This window comes from Charadrius vociferus, unplaced genomic scaffold, assembly GCF_000708025.1.
Source record: "Charadrius vociferus isolate BGI_N301 unplaced genomic scaffold, ASM70802v2 scaffold483, whole genome shotgun sequence".
Lineage (NCBI taxonomy): Eukaryota > Metazoa > Chordata > Aves > Charadriiformes > Charadriidae > Charadrius > Charadrius vociferus.
The window spans coordinates 40265-57434 of NW_009647585.1; the positions used below are offsets into that span (position 1 = coordinate 40265).

Here is a 17170-nt window from a genome sequence, read left to right on the forward strand (position 1 = left end):
GTAACCTGACTGAGGCAAATAAAAGCTGTATTCAGTTATGGATTACTGAACCTGGTTGCAATGTTTAAATCTCTGGCTGATGCTTAAGAATCTTAAAATCAGCCAGCGATGCTGGAGCGCTCTTGCATTTCAGAGAAACCTCTACCTGCTGGCAGGCAGGCAGGGTTGGCTGTTGGAATAGACTAAGTAGGGAGCGCCATGTGGCAAACATATCACTAGGGCCATGGAGCCCACTTGGCCTTTGCCATGGCTGGAGGATCTGCAAGAAGGGTGTGTTGGCATGGTTGTGTGGATGAGGGGTGAAGAGTGGCGTTTCCTAGTGCTACCAGCAGTACCAAACGCTGTCCCGGGCACCTCCAGACCTCGGGAAGGAGCCACAGCTGCCCAGGTCTTCGTAGCTGACTCTTCAGCACTCCGCTGTGTGTTCCCCTCGCTGCCAGTTGCTGCCAAACTGAGAGGGACCAGAATCATAGAATTATAGAATGGTTTAGGTTGGAAGGGACCTTGAAGATCATTGAGTTCCAACCCCCCTGCCATGGGCAGGGACAAGCCCAGGCTGGCCTCTCTGCAGAGAAATGGAAGAGCATGGACCTCTACTAGCCCTCTTCTTGGCTTACGCTGCTGAAAATAATTATCGCTTACCCTCTTTTGAGCTTCCAAAAAGTAAGCCATACTCATACAGAGAAATCATCTGATCAGCCATGTTGCATGGATGCTGAGGCTTCCTTGGGCTCCAGCTCTTGTCCTATTATCTGGCTGTATAAAAAAGATCCATAAATACACAGGATAATCTCATCACCCTTTACAAGCAATAGTGGATGGCAATTGCCAGCAGATATCTTAGTACAACAGAGACAGAGAAAACGTTTGACTCTGTGCTATGCCAAAATAGACATCAGGTATACATACAGTAAACTTTTTTCCTAGATTGAGAAACTTCAGCTTCAACAATCAGAGACATTAGATCTGGGGTTTTTGTGTTTTTTTGTTGTGTTTTTTTTTTTTTTTCTCCTCCATGCAGGACATGATAGGTGGAAAAGAATCCTGCGCTTCAGGACAGATACCAATGACTGACCTAAGCTGCCTTGCCTATGTGCTGGAAGAATGGATTGTTGTGGAGTACCTGAAGAAATACCTTTTTCATATGGTCATCGTCTCACTGACAATGAGTGCAATATTAGTTGTTTTTATAGTTCCTTTAACAATCCTCTTTTTCATTTACCTTTCTAATATTTTGCTTTTGCTATATCAGAGGAACAGTGAGGTAAAAGCAGATCCGTTGAGTGAAGTTTGGGATAGTGCAAGGAAAACTATAGCAAGCTTTTGGGATATATATGCAAGAATATGGCATGGTAAGTATGACATTAATGTGTCTGAAGCTTTGAATGACAAATAGTAAATACACATAAGTTTCATGAGTTTTATAAGTTTTATGCAAAGAAATTATACTTGTTATACTTCTATGCATTGGTATGATTGCCATATAGAACAGGCAGAATGAAAGGGAGAAATTAGTTTATATAGGGTACATTTCTCTAAATGGATAGATTCACTTGTCTGGATACAGTATGAGTGAAGGGCAGCGTTAGTGTTAGTTCTAGTAACGTAACTGCAAGGGAGAGGTGTGATTTTTTATTTTTTTCCTTAGTAGCCTTTTAAAACCCTCTTAAGTGATGAAAACACAACTAGTTGGAAATGTAATCAGTGTATTTTTACTTGGTGAAAACTACTTTGTGTTATGACAATTGAAAATAATTTTAAGAGCTGTATGGACAAAGAAATAATTAGATACCACATTTAAGTTTGTACTGTGGCAGAATTTAAAAGTCATCTGATTTTTCAGTTTCGTTACACTCAACTTTCAGATACTTTCAACACATCCTGCTCCCTAGGAGCATCCTCAGCCACACACTAGGCTCCTTGTTCTTCCTACAGATGTAGTTGAAGGCTATCAGCAAGACTTAACTTTGCTGCCCTAGGGACAAAGAATAACAGGTTTTTATCTATGTTGCTATCCTTCCTCACAGCTTTTGCCCTTAATTTTTGAACCATCCTGCAGTATAAAACTTTCTCTATCTTTTCCCAGGATTCTGCCCCCTCCATCCCCATCCTTCTCCTTGAAGGGCTCATGACAGCAGCTGTAGCAGGGATAGAGACGAAGCCAGACAAGGTGGAATAGAGCTCTTAGATGGTAGAAGCTGTGGCTTTCCCAAGCCTTTGTAAACATTAGCCTCGTACTCTGGGTCCACCTCAAACCTAAATCATAGAAATAAACATAGAAAATAAATAAATCATAGATAAACATAGAAAAACCTGGGAGAGGATTTGCAGAATCATAGAATCATAGAATGGTTTAGGTTAGAAAGGACCTTGAAGATCATCGAGTTCCAACCCCCTTGTGATGGGCAGGGACACCTCCCACTAGACCAGGTTGCCCAAGGCCACGTCCAGCCTGGCCTTGAACACCTCCAGGGATGGGGCCTCAACAACCTCTCTGGGCAACCTGTTCCAGTGCCTTACCACCCTTAAAGTGAAAAACTTCTTCCTAATGTTTAATCTAAACCTGCCCTCTTCCAGTTTAAAGCCATTCCCCCTTGTCCTGTCACTACGTGACCTAGTAAAAAGTCCTTCCCCAGCACTCCTGTAGGCCCCCTTTAGGTACTGGAAGGCCGCAATGTCTGTGAAGACCATGTCTGTGAGGAAATTCCCTTCAACTGTAAAGTGAACACCCTTAACTCTCGTGGAGAGAACTTCTGTTTGGGATTCTTATGGATTCTGGTTTGGACTTAAACATCTCAACCAGAGAAACTTTTTATTATTCCAGACCTTTTAATTCTGCCTGATACAGAATGGACAGTCACACTTCCATATTTCACAAAAGCATCCTGACTGGTTATTTGCCTCTCTTTCTGTCGATGAAGCAGTTTCATACCAGTGTAGTAATTTTTTTTATTATTGCCCTTTGGACTGGGAAAAGTTCTTAAGGGGAAATAATTAATTTAGTCCCCCCACTGGGGAAAATGTCAGGTTCTAGTGATTAAACTCACCAACAAATTAGTCCACCTGTGGTGTTTGAGGGGCTTTCTCTTTGCTGTTGACCAAAAGTTCCTTCTAGAACTTTATTAATTTAAAAGCTACTGCAGAGGCTTTCACAACTGTCTGAAAGTAATTTAACAAATTTCTTTAAGATGCCAGATTATTTACAGCTATCATTGCCAGTGTATTGCTTTCCATTCCAAACAGGTTATGAGCTTCATGGTGTGGAAAACTTACCAGAAGGACCGGCCATTCTTGTGTATTACCATGGGGCTATTCCTATAGACTACCTTTACTTTTTGTCTAGGCTGTTTCTCTGGAAGAAAAGACTTTGTCTGTCAGTAGCTGATCATTTTGTCTTTCGTTTACCAGGTAAGAACGTGTTCTCTTGTATTTAAGCGTCCTGGATTCCCTGAACCTGTTGGTGGTTTTGGTGAAATGTACATTTATTACACTTTCAAGAGCGCTTTTAAACTAAAAGCTGGTAGATGCAGGGTAGAATATCCTGTCTTTTAAGTGAAAGGTCATAAAAACACTGGTACACTACAAAGCCAACAAATAGACATTATATAATCCCATTGGGACGAAATGTCATGCCTCAGTAGAAAGTGTATATTATATTATTGACTTTATTATTGACCTAATGCTGGCTGGTCAGCAATGGGCTGTGTGTGCAGAAAAACCCAGAAAATGGTAGAATACCAATTACCTACTTGCCTTCTACACTGAGTAGCCATTGCAGTAGGGTATGACATCAAATCTGTCTTTTGATCAAAGCCTGGAGTAGGGCACAAAACTCATGTGAAGATTTTATCGTTGAAGAGAGCTCTGTAATACTGATCACAACACATTGAACACATCATAGACTGCGAGAGAAATAAATAATTCCCTTGTGCAGAGAAGATACAGAAAAGCAAACCTCATTCATTTTTAGAAGAACAAGGCATAAAGAAGGAGCATTCAGAAGGAATAGCACGGACATTATTTAAAGGCACCTTTATACCACTTATATTAAAGATTATAATACTGAAGAGCAAAGGAAGTTTAAAAGTAGGACAGTCTTCAGAAAATAAAGTTGTGTTCAAATGTTGTAAACAAAGAGCATGAACTCAAGCAAGTCTGATGCAAGAACATATTGAGGCATCCCTAGAAAGATGCTAAGGAAGAATTTGCTAAAGGCAGACTTAGTAAATACTGTGTACTACTAAACACATCAGAAGCATGAAGTCATCAAGAGATGATTGGCTTTTAAGAGGACCCCTAAAAGGAGATAAAGCTTAGCAGAATGTTGCAAAGGAGACTTCTTTTTTACGGGATAAATTAGAGGGTACTGTTTCCAATTGAAGTGTCTGTAGCACAGATTTTTATTACAAATGTATAGTAAACTATTGTCAGGACCAAGCAACACTCTCAGCTGTTTTTCTGGACTATTGATGTGTACATAACATATTGCTTGAATTATGTTCATGCTAGAGGAACAGAAGGTGGCAAATATGGTGTCAACCTATAAAAAGGCTAGCAAAAAGGCATCTGGTAAAAAAGACCACAATGGAGATCAGGCCTCCACATTTGCTGCATTAGTAGAAAATGTGGCTGAAGGTAATATAATGAATGAAAATTCTCCCTAACCTTCTCTTCCTCTACCATACTTACCTGCTTTTTGCAGAGAAATGTTGCATTTCACAGACTGGTTCTTTAAAGAATGTTCATGAGCATATGCTGAACATCAGTCTGTTGGATTAATTACAGTTATGGGAGAAGTCTTCTTGTGAATGAATAACTGTTTAAAAGGTAGGAAATAAAGAGTAGAAATAAATAGCTCATTTTCACAAAGAAGCAGAATTCACCAGGTATACAGATAAAGATCAGTGTTGGTACCTACTAGATCAGTAGTGAGGTGACAAAGCTTTATACTGGCCCTTTTTTTTAAGGCAGTAAAACCCCACACAGAGAATACTGAATAACTGGCTGATTAAATGGTAGATGAAACTCAGTGTTAGTTATAATGCAGAGCAGAAGGAAAAAACCTCAAGTTTAAACACATAAATTTTAAACACTTTACATTTTCTAGATGACGTTAGGAATATGTCAGCTTAATCTCAGCAATTGCGAAAAGGCAAACAGAATTTTAGGCTTATGATGAACAAGAAGAAACAGAAAATACCATTATGTACTCAAAATGCATGTGGTGCCCACATCTTGAGTACTGCGTGGAATTCTGGTCTCCCCATCTCAGAAAAGCTGCAAAGCAATAAAGACACAAAAAAGGACAAGGATGATCAGAGCCTGGCATGGTTTCCTTTCAAGAGCCTTCCTTTCATAGGACAAAAGTCTTGCACAACTGAGGGATATAAGATTCTGTGTGACCTGGAAAAGGGGAATAAGAAGTGATAATACATTCCTGTGATACATCATAATTCTTAACAGGCAGAGTTTTTAAAGCCAAGCAAAGGATGTACCTATTCACTTAATAAGGATATGGCATTCCTGGCTGCAGGATGGAACAGGAATACATATGAGTTCACAAAGGGATTAAACAAAGTCAGCATCTGTCTTTGACAGAAAGATCTATCAAACACGATGCCTTGAATAAGTTGAAATACGATTCAATTACAAGATGCAGCATTGTGTTTTTCACTGTCTTCCAAAGTTTCTGTTGCAGGCCTTTGTCAAAGTTGCAGTGCTAGACATCTGTTCTGGCAGGCCGTAGTTGTTATTTACATTTATTAATATAAACAATTTATTTTTAAACCATGCTGTTGGAACAGGGAATGTGAAGACTGGGGAAACTCTTGCTTACTGAAGCTCTCTATGGGAGTTTCAAACTGCTAAATTTAAAATGTAAAGATAATATAAGCAAGCATAGAGTGCTTCTATGGTTCTCAGTCTGTCTTTTGGAGAAATACCAGTTATGGAAACGAAGAAGATTCACCAAACTGTTCACGCAGTGCTGAAACTGCCCCGCTAACTTCTGCCATTCATGCATCTAAAGAGTCATACAGCAGTCCAATTTGATCCACGTAGTTTGCAATGTAATCACAAAATACTCAATTTAACAACTCAAAACCTCAACATTTAAAATGTTAAACATCACATTTCAAAAGAACACTAAAAATAGTTGTTTGTCAGGTATTTATTTTTGTAGTAATATTTATTGTACTGAAATTTTATATTTATTGAAATTTTTTAAAAGGAGGAGGAAGGGATAGATGTTTATTTTCAGATCTCTAGCTATGTGCACGAGTTTTGGTTGTATGGATGGTGTTTTGATAATAACAGAAAATAGCACGTGGAGACATTAGTTTATTGAGATGCTCCTGATAAGCCGGTTCATCTTCATAACATTTGGGAAAAAAACCCTGTCACGTATTTGTCATTTTGCCAATATTTACTCTGTAGGTGTTTTACTTCCCTCATACAAATCTGCCTTAGTCTATATATATAGCTATTAGATTTTCATTTAGCTGTAATCTTGTTCCTACATGCAAGCAGTACTTGTGATATATTGTTATAATAATATGTATTTGCTACTTACTCATTGCAGGACTTAAATTATTACTGGAAGTGACGGGTGTTATGCCAGGTACAAGGGAGGAGTGTCTCATTGCACTGAAGAATGGACACTTGGTGTCCGTCTCACCAGGCGGAGTTAGAGAAGCACTTTTCAGTGATGAAAGTTATCGGCTCATGTGGGGAAATCGAAAAGGCTTTGCTCAGGTTGCTCTAGATGCAAAAGTGGTGAGTATTATGTTACCGATCCCAGTTTATGCTTATGGCATACATGTTTCATTATAAAATGCACCTAAGGAGTGTTTGTCGGAAAAAAGACAGAAGAAGAGGTTCGGGAGTAAAGATTTCTTTTCCTTTTCCCACCATTTTCCTCAAGCACATTAATCTGCAGGGAGCAAGGGTTTCATGGAACTGTATAGCTTTTTCTTGACTGTTGCAAGGCATCCATCTCTGCAGTTCCATGTCTACACTTCCATCATGCAGACATCCAATTTCTTGTCTTGACTGTATTTTAGGAATTTTCACTGCAGTCCTTCTCCATATTGGTTTCATTCTTTTTTTTCTCATCCTACTAGACTTAGATCTTTATCTTACTTCTACATACCCAGTCATTTTCTTATGGCTCTTTAATGTATTATCCTTATCTTTCCTTCTTCTCATATACTCTGAGAGGGTCCAGGATTTTGTTCTTACCCTTACTTCATGTTTGTGAAAGATGGCATCGACTAACACAAGGTGTGTCTACATTGGTGTCTTGAGTTTGAATCACGTGTGCACTTTTGAAGCAGTTTTTCCATTTCCCTCCCTTACCATGCTTTCATTCACATGATGGAATGTGTTTGAATACCTGAGCTGAGTATTCCTTTTGGCTGAAACTAAGCCATAATTGGGACCTAATACTGTCCAGTTGCAAAGAGGCATTCAGTCAATGGTACCAGACAAGAATTAATTCTATATAAAAACAGAGGACTGAAATATATTCAGTGTTGATGTCAGATCCTCAGCATCCTCTGGAGATGTGCTTCTCTTGGTTTGCACTCCGCTCATACACGTGGCCACAGTTTCAGTTATATTTTCCATATGGATGATGAACCACAAATACAGACTTTACCACTGGCTCGTACTTCTTCCATCTAATTCCACATGTGAGACTGTTTCTCTGATACAGTGTCTGGGAAATAATTTTATTTGGGATGGCATAGACCTGAAAGAGCAGCAACCCTGTCTTTTTCCTGTTTATCATCATCATCACCACTAGAGATGAGTTTACTGTCCAAATTTCGACTTAGCATACCTAGCGCTCTTTGAGTCTGACAATACTGGTCCACATCCATGCTTCATCTGATCTGCCATGAGATTTCTGCTGCTTTCTCATGAATTGCACAACTGTCATTTTCCTTTACATTCTTATGAACATCTCATCAATTGCAGCTCTCTCCTTTGGCCTTCCACATAAACGTAAACCTTTTCTGTCTATAGGAGAATCTGCACAGGGAGTTGAGTTCTTCCCGTGAAAGTTGAATTTCTTACCAGCCCTTTCAGGTTTTCTTGTGCAGTTATATCTCATTCTCACCCCATCCGATTTGTTGCTTCTCAAACTTTGCTTTGGTCTCTTGTGCTAAAGCTCCTACGACAAAGTACCTAGGGCTGCAAAATGCATGCTTTGGGTTAATATTTCTTCATAACTTTATCTGTCTCTGTGGGGACAGACCTTGTGGGGAGAAAACTAAACACTAATAATTTTAGGGGCATTCACCCAATGGATAAAGTAATTTTAGGCTGGGAATCCTATTTCTAGCTCTCTGTTTGTCTTGTTTTCTGGCCTTTTAAAAGTCACGTTTTATGTGCTTCTGTTCCCTCTCCTGTCACAATACTTCATAAATTGTGTGGAAAATACTTACTATATTGTAGGAAAATATCAGAATGTGAATAGGATAAACCCATTCAAATTCATATGGGCATTCTGAATTCCCTTATCATCTTTCCTCTTGTGTATTAATTTAATAATATACTTGAACAGTCAGAAAGAGGTGTCACTTTAACAACTTGAGTGATTTCTAATCATTTTGCTTTCATATCTGCCATTCAAGCTACTTCAAACATTTCAACAATCTTTTGCCAGATGTTTTCACTTCACTGGGAACCTTATAGTGTAATTCTGCAATGTAATAAGTTTTTTTTTTAAATAAAAATTGAATTTAAAAAATCTGAGTGCCCTTAATATAGAGTGCTACCCTGATCAAAACACATCATAGAAATACTTGCTAGTAATCATCTTAATCCTTCCAGTCTTCCATAATGTAGAAGCAAATGGAAATAGCTGAATAGTAGTACCTAAACGTGCTAGCACCTTCTATTGACAGGGTTTGTATTTTTTGGGTTTTTTTTTTTAATTTAATGAATTGGGTATTCATTGAGGATAATGTTCTTGCAGTGTGAAAGGTTCTTGTGGTCATTGGTAAAACAGACACTACACAGATTATCTGTTACCTGGAGGGCAGCGAGAATATTTTCTCCTTTGACACCTACAAGCCTGAGCTCACCTTTACCGTGAGTGCTGCTGGCTCTCGTATCACTGATTATCGCAGTCATTCAGGGTTGGGTTTTTTAATGATTGGGAAGTCTGTCTGGATCTCAGTATGGTGGGCATCGCTGTAATTAACTTGCAGGCTCCACTGAATTTTGGGCATCTTTGATATTTGTCTGGAAATCTGTGATCAGACACACCTTAGACAACTAAACACTTAAAAAAAAAAAGAAATGCTGTGCATTTAACAGTAGAGGGGGCAATAGTAACCTCATATACCATTTCTTCTATAAAATTAAGCCCATAGTAGTAACTGGATTCCATCTTTTGACAAATTTGGAGTTTGATTGTTTCTGACTGTTCTTGCTGCATCCTTTTCAATACCGGCCAAACCAGTCTTGTAGGTTGGCTGAAGACTGGGGTTAGACTCATCTAAACTATCAGAACTTGCTCTACAATGTAGCAATTCATATATGTTTTGCTAATACTTATTCGAATCCTGGATGAAGGCAAGGTAAGACTAGAAGTGCCTTGTTTGGAATTTATTCTACATACAGTGTAGCCATCAACCAAAGAACCACACACACTTTACAGTATTCATAATGACTACGTGATGGTTCAAAACCTGCCACAGGTGACTTGAATGGGGATTTCAAGACAAAAATAACTTTATATATGAATTGATACTCCCATTCTTATTATAATGTTATGGAAGTTCAACAGTTCTTCCACTGGAAAAGTTGAAGAAAAGTAAACAGGGAACGTAGTTTCAGCTTCAGTCCTTGCCTGCAGGTTTCCACATTCAGTTTCCGCTTCATCTTGTATAACTATTCTGCTTACTTGGGGTCACAGAAGGAGAGCATTACTATTTAATGTAATGTTCTGACTCAACGAACTTCTAAGACATGTATTTGTCTCAGGGGAATTTCTGTAGGCCAGGGGCCTGAGCTTCAGAAATACCCTTTGCCTGTGGCAGGAGTTTGACAGGCTAATGGGGAGGAGTCATCGTTTCTGAAGATGCCCACATTTTATCGGTGCCAAAAAAATGGCTAAAATCTAGTTAGGTGAAAGATAAACAGGGACTACGGTTTATAAAATTCTTAAAAAAACAGAATCACCTCATGCACCAGTACACGCTGGGGGCTGACCAGTATCCATAGGGGGTTTGGACTAGTCCAGAAGTAGTCCCTTCCAACCTCAACTGTCCTGCGATTCTGTGGTTTTCAAGCTGGCCAGGTGTGATCCAGCTCAGTTCCAGCTGCAAATCTAAATCTGTGGGTTACTGCAGATCTATCTGATCATGCTGCTTTACATATGCAAGCTTTTATGTGTCTACCTGTTTTTAGCAGCTCAGGGACCGAACGCTGCTACCCACTCTGTACTTCATTGGCTGATCGTTGTATGCGAGTAACTTTCGTAGTTGCCACATTTCTTTATAGCCTAAGATATGTTTCTCTTTCACTAGTCCTAAGATTTGAACTGTTTTGTCTGTATGATAGGTGGGATTCAAACATTTTAAATGTTAGACATACAGTATTCACTCAATAGCTGAAGCTAAGTGTGGTATTTTTAGGGTCCAGCAGTTGTATGCTTTTAAAAGATGTAATGATTATTTTTAAGGGTTTATATGTAATAATTTCCCACAATTTCTGAAGGGTTTACTATTACAACGTTATGTATGTTTGATATTTTTGTTATCTTCCAGGGTTTTTTTCCTTTAAATGGTTTCCATCACTTTGAGTTCTTTGTTAGGCTCTAGTTAGGTCTTTTTTTTGCTTCTTTTTTCCTTGTCCTGTGGTTTCTTTTCTGTAGTAGTGATTTTTAACAGCATAAAGGGGTTCTTTCATTACCTTCTGGACAAGTAATTCCAACAACATGCTCAAAATACAGATTTAAAAAAAAAGGGGGAAAATAGCAGGGGTAAAAGTCATTGTATGTGTGGATACAATCACTGTCAGTTTGTCTACAAACTATGAAACCTTACCTTAGGCTGTTAAGACATGACTGTTTCAAGTTCAGGTATCTCAAGTGTCTCTTTTTAGTCATAATATTGAAGTGAACTTGTTCTGTACCTGCCTAAGGATCTGCCCTCTAGAAGGTGTATAGTCAGGTCAATGAGGACATAAAATTGCCTTACTTGTCCAAGGGATCTGCAGAAGTTTTTTTCCAGTGGGGTACTATCCAAACATGACTGCTTCAGTGAGACCTTACTTTGAGAAGCAGATGAGATGAGCCAAACATGAATGTCTACTTGCTTTCTGCAACACTTCACGAGCTGAATGCTTCATTTTATGTTTCAGTCAGCGATACTGCAATAAATATATAATATACAAGTTGTTTTCTTTAGGATCTCAGTTAACTTTTATAACGTGCATTCAAAATGAAAGGTATAAACCTCTAATACAATGTCAGTCATTTTCCTCACAGATGGTGACTTTAAAACAGCAATGGTTGTGGGAGCTGAGAAACAGAATTTGATTTCTACTCTGGAGTTTATTTTTTATAACAAGATTCCTTGTTTGCTACCTAACTGATAATTATCCTCTGTATTCAGGTGATTTTATTAGTTGCATTAACAGGCACTAAGACATAAATTCAAACTTCGTATAACATTTCCACCTTTTTGGTTTTTTTTGTGATTCCTTAGCCCATCATTCCAATGTATACTCAAAATGTCCGGGAAGGATATAGGATGTTTAAAGAAAGAAGTAAGAACTTTAAAATATATTTTAGATATTTGGAATGTTTTCTCCCCTTCTCTCAGATTTTTTTCACTTTTCTCTTAGATTTTCCTTTTCAGACTTCTGCTTACTTTGGATTCTCTAACACACTTGCTGTGGGTCAGCGGTATCTTAAATATGGAAATAGCTTGTTTATAACTGGTTTGTGCTGTGTGATTTGGCTCTTTAATGCAGTCTTATTTCAGTGATCTGTTAAGTCTATCGAGCTTTGTTTTGGTGGACAGTTACCTAAATCCTGTGATTTCTTCTTGGCTGTCAGACAAAGCATGCATTTTTAAGAAGTCTTCCATATTAATCAGTTTCAAGTTTGGATTGTGTTTTCTGTGACTGTTATCTCACTTTTTCCTCCCTTAAACTATTTCAGGATTTTTTAGACAGTTGTATGAAAGTACTCGATTGCCGTTTACTCCTCCGTACGGAGGACTTCCAGTTAAATTTCGCACATACATTGGGGAGCCAATCCCTTACGATCCGAATATAACTACAGAGGAATTAGTTGAAAAGGTAAGTTAGCTCTCACTGCAATACTGAATTACACATTTTGCCCTCTATTATATAGGCACTTAAAACTAGTTTTTTGTATGCTTGAATAAAGACAAATACACTTTTACTAGCTTGTTAAAGCAATGGGCAGTTGAGCTCCAGAATTATTTAATGTATGGATACCTACAAGTATGTATTGACATAGTAATAGTTGATTGGGATGCCCTCATCCTTTCAGAATATGTGAGCGCTGTCTTCTCGGGATGCTAGCTTTGTTTCTCCCATGCCTTTCATAATTTTGATAACTGAAATGATGTAAACTATGTTTTAGGTTCAGTTTTCAGTAATTAGGAAAATAAATTTCATATACAACAAATACTTTTGAGAATCTTCTCTAAGTAACATAGGGCTCTAGAAACAAGAGCTTCAGTCTCACTGTCAAAAGCAAAATGTTAAAAAAATAATTTGCATCCAAAATATAAAAATATTTTGAGTACCTACAGCTTGGTAAAATCAGTAGTACCCAGGAGCATAAAAATGTTTAAAGACCCAGGGTTTAAGCATTTTTTCAAAACACTAATCTATACAGAAAAGGCACTTTTTAAATTTTTTCCTAGAAGATGAAAGGCAGGCTTAATAAAAAAAAAAAAAACGTCTGCTATGGCCTAGGAATACACAGACCAAAACACTTGTTAGGAATCACTGATGTAAAAAACACCTTGCTGCCTCCAAAAAGATGCAAGAAGGCTAGCTTTTCTTTTTATTTTTTCCTTTTTTAAGGATCTACTGCAGATTGTTCTAGGCTTCACAGCAGTGAAACCAGAAAGACAGGTTTGGTCTGTTAAAAGGGAACTGCCCCAGCAAGCTGCAGAGTTTGGTCTTTGCAGGTTTAGGAGACTGGAAGCAGTATTAGTGCTAAGACTGCCCTTACAGTTATCCGTATTCTTGTATTTTCGGGGAACAGTATTCTGTGTACCTGCAAAACTGAAACTGAAATTTTCCATGACATTGATTTGCTTTACTAAGTCGAGCCTTTGTCCACCCACTTCAATGGGAGTATGGTTAGGTATTCTGTGGCTCGTATTAGTTAGAAAAACCCCAACTTAAATGGGGTTTGAGATGAGTAGTGGCCTGGCTGAACTCTATCTGATCCTGCCCTGGAAAGGAGTCAGGATGTGAATCTGTCAGGAAAGGTTTGGCTACTCTTTTCTTAAATTCCCAGTGATACTCTACCATCACTCTGGGGTTGGTCACTGGAGTATGTAGCTACCCTTATTTCAAGTTTAAGTACATGAGAAAAAACTAAGGGAGATTATTTCTTATCCCTAGTAGAAATACAGAATATTTTACGTATTCTCTTCCCAAACTTGTATTTTAATCTCACGTAGAGTCAAAATGAACAGAATGTTGATATGAATTCTCTTATTATGTGTGTGCATGCTGAGTATAATGCAATTACGGAAGAGTTCATGTTGGGAAGGACAGATGGAGGTCCCTACTCCAAAATCCTGGTCCCAGCAAGGTCAGCTATGAGATCAGATGAGGTTAGTCAGGCTTTATCTAGCGCTTTTGATGAAAACCTTCTGGGATGGAAATCAGACAAACTTAATGTTTGCATGTGTTAAAGGCTACCTGGACTTTGTAACACCCAGGTTTGAGAAATCTCAATAATTTGAGCCTATCCAAACTGCAATCAATGTTTTTATTCCTTTCTTTTCCAAGGAAAGTGCCATTTGGACAAAAGACAACTTTTTTCTCAAAGCAGATCTTATGTGTGAATTTCCCAATACCTCTTGAACCTCAGAGAAGAAGTCAGTGATTATACTGTTCTTCCTTGCACTTCCAGGGCTCAAAAGACAACTTTCTCTTCTCTTTTCAGACAAAGACTGCAGTCCAGGCTCTCATAAGCAAGCACCAAACAATCCCAGGCAGCATATGGAAGGCTTTACTGGAGCGATTTGATAAACGTCGTAAAAGTGATTAGAATGCTTATGTTTATTTCATTGCTTTTACAGCATACAGTAAAAACAATGTCCTACAGCTATGATGACCAATAGCAATGCAACAGCTGAATTCCCCAAAAGGAAATCATGTAGCCAGGATTTGCCTGGTTCCTAAAACAAGTATGTACATACATTTGAGACCCTCAGAAGTTTTGCCTTGATCTGTGGTTTTATGGTTCACGGTCCACTCTCAGAGCAGAACCTCAGTGGGGGTGTTGTCCCACCTGAGTACACCCCTCGGTGGGCACCTTTCCTGTTGGACCCCATGCAAGATGTGTCAGAAGAGAAACTGTCTTGCTTTAGCTAATGATCTACTGCTTAGACCATGTTTCTAGAGAGACTATACAAAGAGAAATAATCCCATTAAACCAGATATTAGACTCCTACAAACACATCAGCTTAGTGGTTCGGTACCCTGGGAAGTAGGAATGCTGCATTCAAGACTTTGCCCTTTCTTTCTCTCTCTCAAAGAGAGAAAAAAAAAAAGCTTTAGTTAAGAGTAGCACTATGCAAATACACGTAGAAAGTAGTTTCAAGTCTGAGCTGGTACATTCATGCCCTATTGCTTCACACAATACTGGTTTAGTGGACGAGGCTGCCCCCAGCCTGAGAATCCCTGCATCACAGCGCGTTTGCAGAACAGATGTGCTGTACTCACCCAGATCTCTCGGGGAGTGGGCTGGGGGGGAGCTTACTTAGGTAATGCAACCCTGAGGCTTATCGTCACTGGTGGTTTGCCCAAAAATGCTGTACTGCAATGCTGCCATCCCCATGTGGATTGAACCTAAATGCCTGTTTGGAAAGGTGGACATAGGCAGCATTGTTTTCCTAATACAACTTGCAGAGTACTGAAACTTGCTACAAAGCAGAATGTGTTTTTACAAGCTGTTGGATGTTGTTACTGGTGGGAGTGGGAGAAATTTGTGTAATCTATGCAATATGCCATTAAATGCAACCAAGTCTGTTAACTTCAGACACAAAGAAAGGTGATTTTTGTGCCTCACTATTCCTTCTTGCACTTTTAATACCCATATAATCTTTCCCCTCAACATCCTAAAAATTTATGTAGCATCTAAGGAAATACATACAACCTTTACCCATTTTCACTGGAAAGCTAAATCTACTCTTTGGATTAAAATAAATCCATTCTCTTCCCATGCTGCTTCTCCACAAATATTTCTTGCACATCTGATGAAGGGAGCAGGACAGACAGGTGAGTTACTTCCCTGGAACAAAAAGACAAGAATCCTGTCCTGAAAAAAAATCTCAAATCTGCCCCAAGACACAGGTATGTTTACTTGAACGCCTTGACTATAATTGCTGTATACAAGCAGAAAGATTTTTCTCCCAGCAGAGACTCAACATGAATAGGAGATGATAAACTAAAGCAAATCAAGATGCTGACTGATATGCCTGGACATGAACAGGAATTCAAACCATGCAGTCTTACATAGTACACACCAACAATATAAGCTAAAATTCAAAGCCTGAGCTTATGTTGAATGAAAAAAGGAACTAAAAGAAAGGGCTATCAAATACTAAAATGGACACAGATGAAGAAGCAAGAGGAATTGAGAGTAACCAGAACCTGAAAGCATTCCTTGTATTGCAGAAACTATGCAGGGCTGGACAGCACCCTTCTCTGACTATCCAGTCCTATTTTTCAAGCACATTAGCATCATCAGTTAAAACACTTTAGCCACCTGAATTTGCACAACCTTTCGAAGTCCAGATCCTCTGATACCTGATGCTAGGGGCTGTGCTACAATTCAGAACAAAGCACTATCCTTGGATAGGGGATGTGTAATCAGAGCAATCAAAATCTTTCAAAGTATGGATTTCAGCCTAGATCTCCCAAATCTCAGCTGTTAACAGTTTGGTAACAAAGTTCAAGTTTTTCCTGGGCTATTTCATCTTACAGCAGCATCCCTGTATTACCTGCAGCTTAGTTGAAGTGAGCTGCAGTAAAAATTAATTCCTATTAGGTGTCTTGTGTCACAGTTGTCTTAAGAGTAATTTCTGGGATCTCAAGGTGATAGACAAAACTATTATTGAGAGATGTGAGTGATTTTTTTCTGATTAAAAAAAACCCATAAACCATTTTTTCCAAAAACATTATAATACTGCTCTAATAAAGAGTAGTTATATTATTTCAGCCCCCCCCTCTAAATTTTTATTCTTTCTAGAGCAGTATTATAGAAACTAGAACTAGAAACTGGTATTATAGAAACTAGCATTTCTTTTCATACAAATATAATTGTAATTTCGTATCAAATCACTCCCCTGCTACACATATTTTCTAGCCTCTCCATCATACAACAAAAAAGAAATGAAAAACAGAAAATGCAAATGACCTGTGCCTGCCTCAAAACATAAGCAGCATTTATGATTCTTTTTGGGTATAGTTTGCCCAATGAACAATGCAAGGAAACCCTGTTTCTTAACTTTTCATATATAAGGTTTATCTAGCTCAAACTAGAAGATTTTGCATTGAGGAAAAATATCCTACTGGTAACACTGGAAAATGAAAATAATTGGACAACAGTGCACATATAGTTATACAAATGCATAACTGAACACCCACAGAAGTCAAAGGAGCAGATGATGAATGTAAAAAGGCAGCCAGTCAGAAAAGCATAACAGGTGAAGAAGATCTGAAAAGCATAACAGGTGAAGAAGATCTGAGAGATCTTGCAGCCCAGTCTGGCTAAGTTGATGTCACCGCAAGTCGATGACACAGTTGATGGCAGCGTTACATTTCAGTCTGGCTGGCAGGGTAGCTACATCAACCTGTGTGTCTGCAGCTGAGGCTGGTGTAACTGCAACAACCCTTGTTTCTTAGTTTGATTTTTGTGGGTTTTTTTTTTTTT

General features: G+C 38.6%; 1 protein-coding gene across 1 annotated transcript; it reads left to right on the forward strand.

Moving 5' to 3' along the window:
• The first annotated feature begins 1023 nt into the window (after window positions 1–1023).
• Window positions 1024–14281, forward strand: TMEM68 (transmembrane protein 68). Its single transcript, XM_009880957.1, has 6 exons — window positions 1024–1352; window positions 3244–3408; window positions 6581–6774; window positions 11721–11781; window positions 12179–12318; window positions 14177–14281. The coding sequence occupies exons 1-6, from the start codon at window positions 1025–1027 to the stop codon at window positions 14279–14281; spliced, it is 993 nt and encodes a 330-aa protein (XP_009879259.1). The 5' UTR covers window position 1024.
• Window positions 14282–17170: the final 2889 nt, after the last annotated feature.

Excerpts from the sequence above, each read along its gene's own strand:
- TMEM68 (XM_009880957.1), top strand. The coding sequence starts at position 1,025 with ATGATAGGTGGAAAAGAATCCTGCGCTTCAGGACAGATACCAATGACT. Across the intron at positions 3,409-6,580 it reads TTTTGTCTTTCGTTTACCAG|GACTTAAATTATTACTGGAA; the intron begins GTAAGAACGTGT and ends TACTCATTGCAG. Across the intron at positions 6,775-11,720 it reads TTGCTCTAGATGCAAAAGTG|CCCATCATTCCAATGTATAC; the intron begins GTGAGTATTATG and ends GTGATTCCTTAG.